Raw genomic sequence first — 14,672 nt, forward strand, 5'->3', positions numbered from 1 at the left:
CCTTCTAATGTAGCTTCTGTGTTTCCTTTGCATTGCAAAGATACATTTTGTCAATACTGATTTCATTTGCTTGCTAACAGCCCAAATGTCTTATTCTAATTGACTGATTAAATGTAAAAATTTGACTCTAAAGGTGATGCACACTTTTAGAAAAAAATGGCTGTATAAAGGTAAAAAAAATGCCCATAAAAGGTAAAAAATAAATGTAAACTTATCGGAAAAGATTAATTTCTATCACTGCTGTGAACTGATCACCACAGAATATGAAGAATCAGCTGTCCACGGTAGTCCCTGGAAAATGTTCCTGGATTGATAAAAAAAATTAAAATGCTTGCGAGAAATCATTAATGTTTATTAATGGCAAGATATCAAGATATTAAAAAAAAAGAATATATATACAGTATATATATATATATATATATATATATATATATACAAGAATATGAAGAATCAGCTGTCCACGGTAGTCCTTAAAATATCAGCACAATAACACACGCAGCAAAATGATTGTCTAATTATTTAATTGTCTTGTCTAATTGTTATATATAATTTTCAGTATTGAGTTTTGTGGGGTCCTTTTGGTAATTGTAGTTTCGATTAATGGACTGAAAATCCCTGATTAAGGGTATGGAAACAGCAAATTAATCAGGAATTTATTGTGTGCCCCAGAACAAGAGAAAACAATTACTAATCCCATTTACTCACCTTCATGTCTCTCTAAACCCGTTTTCATCCATGAAACAAGTTGTTGAGGTGATGATGATTGACTGCCATGCTACAAAAAGTGGGCTACGTACTGTACAGAATAAAAGTTGCCCATATGATTCGTGTGGGTGATCCTACGTTTTCTTAATGTATTCAAGCTTTGTGTGAAAAGCAGACCTAAATCTTAGTCGTAATTCACTCAAAAGCTTTTCCTCTTTCTTGCTTTTCAGACAGAAAATCCGTTTGTTGTTTACATTAGCTAAGCTTAAAGCACGCTTGAAACCATCAAAGGGAAAAAGGCGGAAAATGTTCTCAAACGTCATTGGTTCTTGCAGATATAGTCAACGCTTTAAAGTTTAAACCTTATACTGTTTAGGCTGAAAACTACTGGCCTTATTGGTTCCTTATATAGGCCTACTTATAAAAGAACAAAATAAGAATGAATTGCAATCGTGCTATTTTGTTATTGCACGCAACATTTATGATGGGAAGTCAATTTCTTATATACAGTGTGTCAATAGTCCTACTGATATAGCCTCATGTTTCAAACCAATTTGATTTCATCCCATACAGATATTTCATTTTAAAGTTGCTCAGAGATGTTATTATCTGTTTCCTCCAGTAGAGGGACTTCCAGTGTAGCTGGTGCCAGTATTCTTCTTGCAAAAAAGTCATACATACAGTTCTAATGGGTAAAATGAATAATTAAAGCTGTTAAATATATTCTCACAGCAAGCACATCTAGTTTAAAGTGAAAATTTAATGGTCAACACACCATCCTATCTCAAAACAAACAGTGAAAAGGCACATTTCCAATCCCAAATATTAAAGGGAACAAAATGTAACATCTGCTTTTAAATATACAGCTGTAAAGTTTAACGTTCGGAACAGTGGCTAAACATTGTTACTACAAACCCACACAGATACTACAAACACAGTATAACATGGCCCTAGTAGACAGAATTAATCTCAGGCGGCACTGTGAATACAACAATAAAAAAAATTAAAAAAAAGGAGGAGGAAAATGCCTACACTTTATCAGAGGAAAACTAGCCTACACTTGTGCGGATCAATGTGAAACAATTACGAACTCAAAATTATTCTTATGCCTTTTGTGTTGCAAGGTCATGTGAATTACCATTTTAAGTTATAGAACAAGAAAGTACAGTAGAAAGAGTCCTTTCCTCTTGTTTCTTTTTCTCCATTCAGTACTCCTTTGTCCATTATTATGAGTCACTATTTTCTTCGTCTTCCTCTGCCTCGTCAGATTTCTCAGGATCCTGAGAATCAGAACTTGTGTCATTGGCATCGATTGCAAATGGGTCCTCTCCCTGTAAAACAAAACCATATCCCATTAAATATTGTTTCAAAAAAACCTTGTTTTCTAAATGTGTTCCAATATGCCACAAATGTCATTACCTTCATGTACTTCTCATAGCGCACCTTCACATTCTCATTATTTATTATTGCTTTAGCTGTGACCACGCTGTCTCTTTTTAACTGCTCCTTATAAGCCTTTGAGAGTGAAAAAAAAAACAAGATATACAAACAAAATGAGAAAAAGGCCATATATAAGATGAAAACGACAGTTCGTGATATTTAGAGAAGAGAGGAGAGAGTCATGTTACCTCTTTGCTCTTAAGGTGAGTGAGTGAATGAAGATGTTGCTGTACAGAGCTGAAAACCGCAGGAATGTGAATGTCACATGCAACACAGTAAACCACCTCCATCCTTCTCATGTAGTCATCTTCTGTCACCCCTGTAAGAACAAGAAGTTTAAATAGAGTCTGTCAGTATTTGTCTTTGTAGTATGCAAGATGATAAAGCCTCAAAGCATCAAGTGTTCAAAAAATACTTGTACATCGGTATATTGGTTTATCATATTATGCATATTTATGTGATGTTGGCTTGAGCAGAGTCATACCTTCCATTATCTTTGCCCATTCATCTTTGCTTCGTCCACAGGAAAACTTAAGTTTGTGTAGGGTAGAGACAGTTTTATGAAACTTGTGAAACATGCAATCCTGTGCAATATTAGAATGGGGTAAATGTACATCAACAAATATAATAAAAATCCAGACTAACACATCAAGAAAAAAAAAAACATTTAACAAGTCTTACATGCAAAAAACTGATGACCTTGTCATCAAATTTGGCTTGCCGTCGTATATAGTCAAGAGTCTCTCTGTGATACGTGCTTCCAAAGTGTTTCTCAATGTCTTTATCTTCAAATGTGTGGAATTTACAAAAAGCACATGTAAAAGCCCACCTAAAAAGAAAAATAACATGCTAAGAATACTAAAGTGACAGAAATTTGCATTTACCTTGACATTTACTGCTAAACGTATTTATTTAATTCATTAATGCTTACTTTGAAATATTTTGTAGTATCAAGCAAATTTAAATTCTTTAGCCTTTTTACATTTCACAAGTCAACATGTCTCTGCTTCTAAAAGGAATACTGCAGAAGTTATCATCAAGTTCTGCCTCAAATAATATATATATAGAGAGAGAGAGAGAGTGTGTATATATACAGGTACATCTCAAAAAATTAGAATATCATGAAAAAAGTCAATACAATTTTGATGATTATGGCTTACAGGTAATGAAAACCCAAAATTCAATGTCTCAGAAAATTAGAATATTGTGAAAAAGTTCAATAATGGAAAGCATATTCTAATTTTCTGAGACACTGAATTTTGGGTCTTCATTATCTGTAAGCCATAATCATCAACATTTCAAGAAATAAAGGCTTGAAATATTTCATTCTGTGTAATGAGCTTCTCTCCATATTTTTCATGATTCTTCTCTCGTCGTCTTCTGCGCTTCTCTCTGGCTCGAACTTTCTTACCAAGCTCTGCACTCAAATATTAAACCATGCTTGCATTGAATTATGCTGTGAGATACAACTTTTTTTTTTCCAATTTAATAAACAATAGAATATAAAAGCCATACCATGCTCTTTATTTATTTCCTTGGTTTCGGAAGAAATACAACTGTCCTGTAGAAAAGACAAACTCTAGTATCACAGGACTGATTTTGAGGCATCTTTGATTGCGAATTCTTACCTTTGAAATGTGTGGTCCTAAAAAAATAACAAAAAAAAGCATCAATATAAAAGTCAACATTCTTGAAAAATCCAGTAAAGAAAGTGCGACAATTTGTCCATTTTTAAATCATGTTTGGTCTATCAAAGCAGCGCATCACATACCCACAATGCGGATTATGCTGGGAGTTGCTCTTACTATCCTCTTTTTTTTAACCATCTTGCAAGGAGGTACTGGTTCCATCATCTTCCTCTTGGTCCCTCGAAACACCAAAGCAGCTGATTTTGAGTAGTAACTCTCTATGCAAATAGACGGGTTCTGACTAGAGCACTGTGGAAGAGAATAGATAGAGAACATTTAACAATGAAAGTCATTACTTTTGCTCAATAAATAAACTAGACACCAGACGTACACCTACATCTTGTCCTTTGGCCTCAGGTACAACAGCACCTCTTCCGCGGTAGTTTCTGTGCACGTATGGGTGCATGTCTCTGCCCCGTGAGCCAATCGGCGCTGACCGAGAGTGTGAAGGAGAGTACAGGCTGGAGTAATCGGAGAGGTTGGATGTTGAGTATTGACTCTCTCTGCCGCTGTCCAAAAACGGAGACCTGGACCTTTGGGAAGACATGACGAAGGGCCTGTCCCAGTTTGACAAGACGCCTGCACCCCAGGTGGATGAACAGGTGTCACTGTACCCTCCATTAGAATTATCAAAAACGCTATCTGCATCTTCAGTGTTCAAGGACCCAAGTCCAAAAGATTCATAGGCACCATAACTGATGAAAAATGAATAGTAGCGCGTTACAGTAAGATTGAATATTTTTTAATTAACTTATATAATAAAATATATATCATTAAGCATACATATTTAAACATCTTTATTAAATTTATAACATTTTTATATTTAAAATAAGTTTTTTTGTTGTTTGTTTTTTGCAAAGTGTTACCAAATAAATTACTTTTAAAATTAATATGTTAAAGATCTCCAACATTTTATATAGGAGAGCTGTTCCTGTTGCCTCCTCAACAAAGCACAAGGAAGATCCTCTGACAATTCTTACCTGTCAGAGCTTTTGGTCTCCAAGGACTCAGAGGATGCAAACGATCCAAATAATGGCTGACTGTAGCATTTCCCTGGGCATTTGACAAGTGAAAGTGATTATTTGAGAATGCTAAGAGAATGTACCTCATTCAGAAACAACAAGTACAAGACAGAAGTATAACAATGTAGCAATATAAGAGTGAGGATTAAATTACCTGAATTGTCAGCTGATGATGGGAACATTTCATCCTCATAGTAAGTCCTTAAAAACAGATTGTATGTCATAATTAAAGCCGTGATTAAACCAAAGTCCCATTAAGGTATTCTATAGTCTTTGATTAAACATAAAATAATACTAGCAAGTACTGACTCCATATTTTAGCTGACGGTTACTGTAAATTACTGAATTTAGAAGTCAACGAATACTTTTTTTAATGGCCAATATATAATGATCAGGCAGGGTAAACTTCTATATAGGTAAATAGGAGACCATTTATTTTACAAAAAAAATGTCATGCCATAAATGGGAGATGAAATAATAATAAATAAAAACGTGAAAGCTCAAATTTACAGTTTTAAGTGTTGCGGAAATGCTTCACCACAGTCTGTGGAAAAAGGTCCATGTTCTTTTCCATGTTTGGTATTATAATGTTCATGTAATAAAACACAAAATAATGTGTGAGTATTTAGGCCTAATCCACAATAATCGTTTGAACAGTTTTCCAGCAATGCAAGCAGAATTAAAGATATGTCCCAGTTTCGTACCAGTAAAGTTGTTCAGGTTTGTCATAAAACACTTGTAGACAGCACAAACAGTGACACATATAAGCTACTCTATGAATGGGTCTTTGCAAGACAATCAACACTCCAGTGTTCATTTTGCCCTTGTGTTCGGATACTCTGTTTAAGATTTACTTGTCAGATTGAATCAGAACACCTTGATGTATTTACATCCATTTTGCACCATCGATTCTTACTTTTATTTAACCAAAATCCGTGTGTTTTGTGGTGTGGGAAATGTTACATTATCTGGCATGCTGGCATGGTCATTTAAAACCTTTTATTTTTTATTTTTATTTTATTTTTTGCACACAAGTATTATGCACATTTATGCAAACCAAAAACATAACATTTAGTGATTAACTAAACAAGTCTAAATGCCTTTTCAAGGAATTGTAAACACTGAACTCAGTCCTCATTTAAAACGTACCAATTTTTCCGTTTCGCCGATTCTTTTTCAACAAAAGTGACGTTATTTCTAAATGCAACATAAAGGACGCCTCACTTACCACATAAACGAGTCAATCAGTCCTACCGCGTTAAATTAAAGCAGGTGTCACTGAAATCATTTCCCGCTAGAAACAAACGAAACGGTGTCAGGAAACTTTAGAGCTGGTTTGCGACAACAATTCTGCTTCTTCATAACTATTTCCTAATGAAAGTTGTCTTCCTCCAGAGGGCGCTAGTGGTTCACAAACCAAACATACACAGAGGCGCCCCCTTATTCGGGCCCATTCACATACTTTTGGTCTCACTGAAGGCATTTGTACTATAAAATAGGCCTATATAATCGGATTGATACAGCCTTAGTAATGAATCTAAACTAAATGATTAAATACACGACTTTTCCAGTAATCACAAACAGCTGTTTGGTCTGTCCTGATCAGCACTGTGAAAGGTTACTGGTACCACGTGACAATGCCGTATCTTTTTTTTAGCATCAGCACCTTCAGTTGAACAATTAACACCTGTCAGAGAGTAACAATGTCCATTATATCGTACATATTCACATTGAATAGTTCAATGAGAATTATGTTACATAACCACTCAGAGACAAACTTCGCCCCTTTGTGGTATCAGATTGTCATTCATTCATTTAGAGCAGCAAAATAATATTTGTAACACTTTCAAGACGTTGTCCTTCACCACTAGAGGAAGCTCAAACCTAAACCACTGTGCAAGGATTGCACTGAATATTCCAGAACCACGACATTTCGTGGGGAAAATTGTTTCGGTAGGCTACGTTTTGATATTGAGATTTGATTTATTAAAGGCTCTTATTTTGAAATACTATACTAATATAACTCTATACATACTAAAAGTTATATTGCACATTATATCTCTTAAATGATTTTACCTCCTCATAGGTTAGCTTTTAGTTCCTGTATTGCAGTAGTTCTTAATCCTGGACCTGTGCACCCCAGCGCTGCAAATTTTGCATGTCCCCCTTACCTAACATACCTGATTCTGATCATCAGCTTGTTTGGAGAGACTCCATGAACTGAACTGAGTGTGCCAGATAAGGGAGACATACAAATTGTGCAGAGCAGGGGTCCCATAGGACCAGAATTAAGAACCACTGCTGTAATTAACATTTTATAATTTCAAACAACACAGACACCAAGATATGTATTTTCAATGTATTTATTATATTCAAAATTGCAAGTTGCAAATTTAACATCCTTTCAATCAAAACGTGATTAGGAGCAAAGCAGACTAAATTCATTCTCCTTTCCATCAAAACCGGAAAGGCTAACCATGAAGGGATGCGGTATCAGGCTACATTCAAGGCTGAAGAGCAATACACCTTAAAGTAGCTTGCTGAAAAATAAAACATTTCCTTTATTCTGAAAATAAGTACTCAGTCGGAATGAACAATAAGTGTTTTATGCACCTGAATGGACACGATGTATTTTTTATGGTGGAATCATTTCAAATCAGGTACATCATAGTAAAACTATTAGTAGGTTATAGAAATGGAACATAAATTAATAAATCTCTACATAAATGAACAAACGTTCATTCCAAACATCAAACAGAACCAACAAATAGTTAATTGTACAAAACCTATATAGTAATCGAATTTAAAGTCACTCAAAACATTGAAACTCATCTTTAGATTCATATGTGGTTATAATTATTGTTAGTCACACATGTATCGAAAATAATTTTCAAGCCTCATCTGGCACGACATCACGATTCTTGAGGGGTCACAAAGATACCAATTACAGGTCAGACCCTGCAGCATTTCAGTAGGACAAATATAACAGTGTGGGAAGTGTAATTCCACAAAATGACTAGACAACTCTTCTGTGAAATGCAAATAGGTCAAAAACAAACATTTGTTCGAAATTGTATTCGTTTTAATAAACAAAACAAAACAAAAATACAATAGACGTTCAAATCCAAATTATTCAATTACTATTAACCCTGCAATTCATGTACACTACAGGTAAATTAAATACCATCCAATCTATTGAAAACTTTCATAAACAATTGAATGCTTTGAAGCAAACACCACTTAATATATGTCAACGATTAATTAAAGCAGCTAAATATTATGGATACCCTTTACTTTTCAAGAGAACAATTGCACTTCCTCTTCATACAAATTACTGGCTTAAAATAAAATAAGGAAATGGTTAAGGAGTTTTAGGGTGCAACAGTGAAACCATTTATGTTATTATAGCATGCTACCTTACAAGGGATAGTTTACCAAATTTAAATTCTGTCTTCATTTACTCACCCTAATGTTATTTCAAACCTGTATGACTTCCTTCTGTAGAACTTAACACACATGAAATAAAATACAAACATTTAAATGAAATAAAAAATTAAATGAAAAAAATCTAAAAGTCATTGTGATCCAAACAACTTTCATTCTTTCATACAGGTTGTCTAGATGTCTGGAATGACATTAGGATGAGTAAATGACAACAATCTTTATTTTTTTATTCAACTATAAAACAACTATTAAATCTTGACCATGTTTTATTAATTTATGATAGATTTGTTACATTGTCAAGAAAAATGAAACAACAAATGTTCAGGTTAGGGACATCTAACACGTAATTCCAGCATTGGCGTGAATATCGATACTTAACATCTGGCAAGTCGCTTTTTTGTGCATTTGCCTCAAAAGCCTACTGCATGGGCATGCACAGCGCAGACAGAGCAAGGTAACTTATAACAGTGATTCACACAATGCAAGCATTTTCATTACTTTTACTAGCCAGTAAGGGCTAACAGTAAAACAGATGGTAATCATACACAGTTACAGGCTAACATATGATGTTAGAATATATATATATCAGGGCAATTTACCAATACATGTCTACTGGAGGTTTTGAGCATTAAGGACCATGCAGTGTATACACACAAGTCTGTCCCATCATATGGTGTTATATACAAAACATGCACAAGTCAAATGAGGTCAACATAACTTATGCATCACTTCTGTAACCCACATGAAAAGATGATGTTAAGAAGGAAAAGGCTATTTTATTCCCAAAACTTGCACAGACTAAAGGTATCTTGTGCATTGCACTGCATCAACAAACATTGCTATTCAGTTCCAAGTATTTTGGTTAATAGACATTGAATAGGTGGACAGTTTCATTAAAAAAAACGATCAAACAGATAGTAACTGAGGTATAAAATATACTGTTTGATTGAATCTTTGACGGATATAACTTTGTATCAATGCAAACATTCAGTTTCTTAAACACTTCAGAGCACATCTTAAATGACTTTAGCGCACTTTTATCTAAACCCAAATGAGAATTCCTTTTTGAGGAATTCCAGGGAGACTTTTTCACTTGTTTCTTTTACCACTTATAGTCGAGTACAGTAGTTGTGATTAACTTTATAATAAAATGTCAGTTGTTCTGGGTTCTCCCAAACAATAAATACAATCATTAATGGCACCACAATACACAATGCATGTGATGCAGACTGTGCGGATAACAGCTGGTGAAAATGTTAACATGAATGCTACTGAAAATGAACAGAAAACAAAAGTGATCTGAATTATACTTCCACTGTAACATGGGCAAATGATAAAAACAAACAAAAAACATTTTAAAAGAACAAAAACCCATGCAGATAGGCATAATCTTCTCAAACATTTGAATAATTCTCAAGAATTCTGTGCACTAAGCATAGTTAAAATTCACAAACGTTTATATTGGCTTGCCGGCCATTTGTTTTGGCCTGTCCAACAAAATGACATTGAATGTTAACATAAGTTTTGATACTGGACTCATTCCTTACACACAGAACATTCATTCATGCCCACAGTCCTGGATAAAACAACAAAGGTTTTTTAAAAAAAAGAAAAACAAACAGAAGTACTGAACACTGCCTTTTGCGCACTCTGGTTCCGTTCACTCAGAAAACCATCTTGCCAGGTTTTTTTCTGATCCACACTTATACTCCGTTAGCAAAATTAGCACTGGTTTCCTGACTTATGCTCTCTTTGACCTCTAGGGGCAGTGAATCAAAAAGGTGGTCTTCCACAATGAGGCCATTTCGGCGCAAGAGTCGGCACTGGCCAAGCTGTGTGGGCAGGCGATCCAGGCAGTTCCCCTTCAGCTCAAGATAAGTCAGCTGCAGCGACTGCCCGATTTTCTCTGGCAGCAACGAGATGCAATTGTGCCCAAGGGATAGGGTACGCAACTTTGTGCATTTGAACAGCTGCTTGGGTACCACTTCCACCTTGTTTCCTGTGATGGCAAAGTGCTGTAGATTCTGGAGAAACCCCACCTCTGGAGGAATCACTACGATGGAGTTGTGGCTAACATCGAGGTATCTCAGTTTAAGAAGATTGAACAGGGTGGTAGGCAAGGTCTCTAGTTTGTTATGTGACAGATAGAGGAACTCTAGGTTTTTTACGTGACTTATGGACAATGGAATGGAAATTATTTTATTATGCCACAGTTTGAGGCAGTTAAGCCGTTTGAGGTGCTGGAAGCTGATGACCTCTTCAATGGTACGGATATTGTTCGATTTCAAGTCCAACTCCTGCAGGTTGGTCAAACTAAAAATTGCATGCGGTATCCGCTCCAGTTCACAATTGTGCAGCTCCAGTTCACCAAGATTCATCATCTTTTTCAAGCTGTTCAACACCAAGAGTTTAGTACCATCATTGTGAACCACAAGTTTGATCAGGTGGGGTGACAAGTCCGTAATGTTAGTCGGGATCTTGGTAAGGTTGCTCTTCAGATGTAGGATCTTTAGATGCCTCAAGTCCCTGAGGGACTCTAATCCTATCATTTTGTTATTCTCGGAGTTCAAGTTTCCCACCAAGTAAAGCTCTCTCAAGTTCTTCAGCATGTAAACCCAAGTGGGAATCTCTCCTACGTCCGTAAACTTGACATGAAGGCACCGGAGGTGATCGCGCAGGAAACTGAATGCAGTCTGTTCGACTTTGGCGGGGCAGTGGTAAAAGTGCAACTCATGGAGGTTGATCATCTGGGAGATTTTCGCTGTGATACGCGCCTCTGGTATGAGTTCTAGTTTCAGGACCTCTAAATCAGTGAGGTCAAAGACCGCATCAGGAACGCCCGAGAGCATAAAAAGATGCAGCTCAAGCTTGTCCTGCGCATTGCGAGTCACGTGTTGGCGTAGTTTCTCAAAGGTCCACTCGTGGTTTAAGCTGATTTCCCGCAGTTTGTTCTCGCTTACCTCTGAGAGAAAGACACCGAAACGTTTCGAGTACAATTGGTCATACTGGTCCACCATGTGTAGGAGGAAAGCAAAGTCATTCTTCACATCTGGGATATCACTAAAACTGCTTTCTTCTCGAACTTTCTCAAAAGAGTACTCTTTAAGAGGCCGTCTAAACAGCCAAAAGAGTGTGTAAATGCAAACCAAGCCATAAACAAAAATGAGGACAATGTAGCTAACGAGGAGTTTTTTCAACATGAAAGCCATGTTATGGGTGCATTTAAATTTTGCGTATCCAGTTAAATGCTTAATTTCAGGCTCACAATCATGGTCGAATTTAATGGACGTGACAAAGGTCATGGTGTAGCACAGAATCAGAATGAATTTTACAGTTTTTATTATTGTTTGAGCTACATAGAGTTTGTAGATCATGTCGCTGTCTTCGACATGTGTGCGGAACTTTCTCACTTTCTCAAAAAGTGCTTTAGCTTGCTCTCCATCTTTCTTATCAAGTATAGTCATACTTGGAACCTCAATGACTGGCTTCTCTGCAGAAAACTTAATGCTAGATTTTGCGAGCATGGGTGTGGACTGATTTGGACTTCCCTCCTCACTGCTGGTTGAAAAGTGCTTTGGTAACGTAGAGGCTCCAGTCAATCTCTGCTTATTCTCTTCGGAGTCTTCACAGGCTGTCTCAGACAATGCCTTGGTTGTCCAAGGGGACTCAAAACACTTGCCCAAAATAGACACAAAATGCTCAATTTTGGAACTGGTCTTTGGATACTTGAACCAAAAGTTACTGCTTACCATGAGAACAATAGTGTGAATGAGAGCTAGATATGGAAAGTATTTTGAATACCATGGAAGGGCAACATGGTAGCACATCTGATTAACAAAGACATACTGCTGAAAATCCAGATTTGTTCGTAAACCCATAGGCTGAGGTTGCTTGACAGCAGACGACTGTGGGAAGTGTTGGACAACACTGTCGGTTTGTTCTTTGCTTGCTAAAGGTGCAGCTGCCAATGTCACATGGCCTCCTCCTGTCCCTGGGCCAAGAGCTTTCTCTGGTGGCCTTTCCGTGGCCACAGGGGTTTGGTCCTCCAACGATTCCAGAACAGGAAGGCAAACCACCTGATCTTTGGTTAACTGCATGGTCCCGGCAAATATGGCCAGCATTAGCATGACCACACCCAGGTAATCCATAAAGACGTCCCACCATGGTTTCAGTATCCGATAAGTTGGCTGGATGTCATTTAGAGAGGCAACTTCTGTGAGGGTAAACATTCCTACATGAAGACATAAAAACAAAAACAAGTATTTATTATATATTATTATCAATGACAAATAAGAGTGTCTGAGAAAAGGACAAATCTTAAAAAAAAAAAATCTCATTAAAAACACATGTAACAACTTATATATTTACTCTGTATTAATGTTCATTTCATATAGCTTTGAAAAACAAATTAATCTAATTAAACTAATTAAACTAATCTTTTTCAATTTAGCATCTTTAATTTTCAATTTAATAAGTGCTGTGGTCTTACCATGAAGTGTACACATGTGAATTTTTATTTATTATAAAGTTATATTTTTTTTCCAAGGTAAAAAAATTTAATTTATTTTTGGGAAGTCACACCACATGACATTTTACGACCTGAATTAACTTTGCCTTCTCAAAGACGTCAAATGATCTGATATTTAATAACTAAAATCTTATATGTATAATACCTGAATATATAAATATATATTTTGGTTGGGCGATGTCTACCAAATTGGCATCGGACTATGTCTGCAGTGAAACATCGTGATGGACGATGACATCGGGGAGCGGGGCGGGGTTAGGGGTGTACCCGAAGCGTGAAACAAATAACGCGTTCTACGGAGCCACTAAAAAGGTTAGCCACTTGCTAGCAGTAGCCCGTTGCATTACAGTACATGAAAGTTCACTTACCACATACACAGAGTAAGGAGAAATGTCTGATAGGAAGATGGCGAATGATTTGCAGATCCTGAGCACCAATGACAAACATCTAATCTTGTCAAATGTGTGGTAAGTACTGCCGCTCCATAATATAGAGTCCTTGTGATCGCAAATCTCAAAAGTGAAAGTAAAATGAGAGCGCGCAATCGAAAGCGGTTTCAATAGCAGCTCCCTGATGCCTGCAATTTATATACAGTCGCCTATACTTACCCAACTATATAATCGCAAGAAAAAGTATTGAAATATTTTTTTTTTATCCTCCCATCTCGTAGGCTATTTATTCCCTTTAGGGTTTCCGTAGTACACTTCATTTCCTTTCCGAACACGGAACTGGGATGCGGCGAATTGCGGGAGAGGGGGTGGGTTGATCACGATGTCAGCTTAACATCGTGATGGCTGTCAGCCATCGGCAATGGACGATGGCATCGTTTCAACCTCTGCAGCAATGCTAGCAGCACTCATACGTCTATTTCCCAAACACTGTTCATGGTTCACAAGATTTGTTCAAGGCTACTCTTAATATTTCTGCAGTAAACTGCACATTATATGTATGCGTGCTATACTGTATAATATTCAACACTTACCAAAATGCACCATATAGAGTACAGAACACACATACTGTATAATTTCTGCTGTGATAAATGAATTTTAAATTAAGTGAAACAGCCACATTGTTCAATGTTTCATTTTTAATTGTATTTTATTAAATTTTTTAACTAGACTGGCAAATGTTAAAAAAATATAATTATTTTACACAAATCTGAATTAAAAAATGGATTCGTTTAAACACCATACACCATTATTTTGTCTTATTGTTACACTCTATTCTATTCTATAAAATATATAATTATTTTATATATAATTATATATTTTAAATAATTCATATTTTATGAAAACAAAACCTCTGGATATGACGCTGAGCACGTGCACTCAACTTCTTTGGTCGACCATGGCGAGGCCTGTTCTGAGTGGAGGTTCACAAATACCAAAACAACATGGCTACACCAGACGCGAGCAGCGCGAAGTGACAAAAGCAAATAGAATCCAGTCTGTTCTCTGCTGTGGATGCGGCGCAACGCGACACACAAATCCATGACAGTAAACTGATGCCGCGTTCTATTTCTGACGAACTCCAGCGCTCTGACAGTGACACAAAGGACCATTTCAAATATTCATAAGAGAATCATGAAAAAATAGAGACAAGATTGTAGATCTGCACAAGGCTGGAATGGGCTACAAGATCATCAACAAGAAGCTTGGTGAGGAGGAGACAACTGTTGGTGCGATTATTCGGGAATGGACGAAATACAAAACAACCATCAATCGGCCTCAGTCTGGAGCTCCGTGCAAGATCTTGCCTCATGGGGTAAAGATGATCATGAGAAAGGTGAGGGATCAGCCCAGAACTACACGGGAGGAGCTTGTTAATGATCTTAAGGCAGTTGGG

General features: G+C 36.6%; 2 protein-coding genes across 4 annotated transcripts in view; both read right to left on the reverse strand.

The window, feature by feature from the left end:
- Positions 1–1,713: 1,713 nt before the first annotated feature.
- znf326 (zinc finger protein 326) lies at positions 1,714–6,364 on the reverse strand. The gene is made up of 13 exons (XM_016500018.1): positions 6,084–6,364; positions 5,010–5,056; positions 4,814–4,886; positions 4,171–4,528; positions 3,917–4,082; positions 3,774–3,790; positions 3,661–3,706; positions 3,482–3,562; positions 2,827–2,975; positions 2,630–2,729; positions 2,334–2,464; positions 2,125–2,220; positions 1,714–2,036 (listed from the first exon to the last, which is right to left on the reverse strand). The coding sequence occupies exons 1-13, from the start codon at positions 6,086–6,088 to the stop codon at positions 1,932–1,934; spliced, it is 1,374 nt and encodes a 457-aa protein (XP_016355504.1). The 5' UTR covers positions 6,089–6,364; the 3' UTR covers positions 1,714–1,931.
- Positions 6,365–9,555: 3,191 nt separating this feature from the next.
- Positions 9,556–14,672, reverse strand: part of LOC107698886 (volume-regulated anion channel subunit LRRC8D-like) — an 18,544-nt gene continuing 13,427 nt past the window's right edge. For all 3 annotated transcript variants that reach the window (XM_016500020.1, XM_016500021.1, XM_016500022.1), the window contains exon 2: positions 9,556–12,530. In XM_016500020.1, coding sequence (XP_016355506.1) covers positions 10,003–12,528 — 2,526 coding nt within the window. In that variant the 5' untranslated portion in view covers positions 12,529–12,530 and the 3' untranslated portion in view covers positions 9,556–10,002. The remainder of the gene's footprint in view (positions 12,531–14,672) is intronic.

This window comes from Sinocyclocheilus anshuiensis, unplaced genomic scaffold, assembly GCF_001515605.1.
Source record: "Sinocyclocheilus anshuiensis isolate Anshui unplaced genomic scaffold, SAMN03320099.WGS_v1.1 scaffold642, whole genome shotgun sequence".
Taxonomy (NCBI): domain Eukaryota; kingdom Metazoa; phylum Chordata; class Actinopteri; order Cypriniformes; family Cyprinidae; genus Sinocyclocheilus; species Sinocyclocheilus anshuiensis.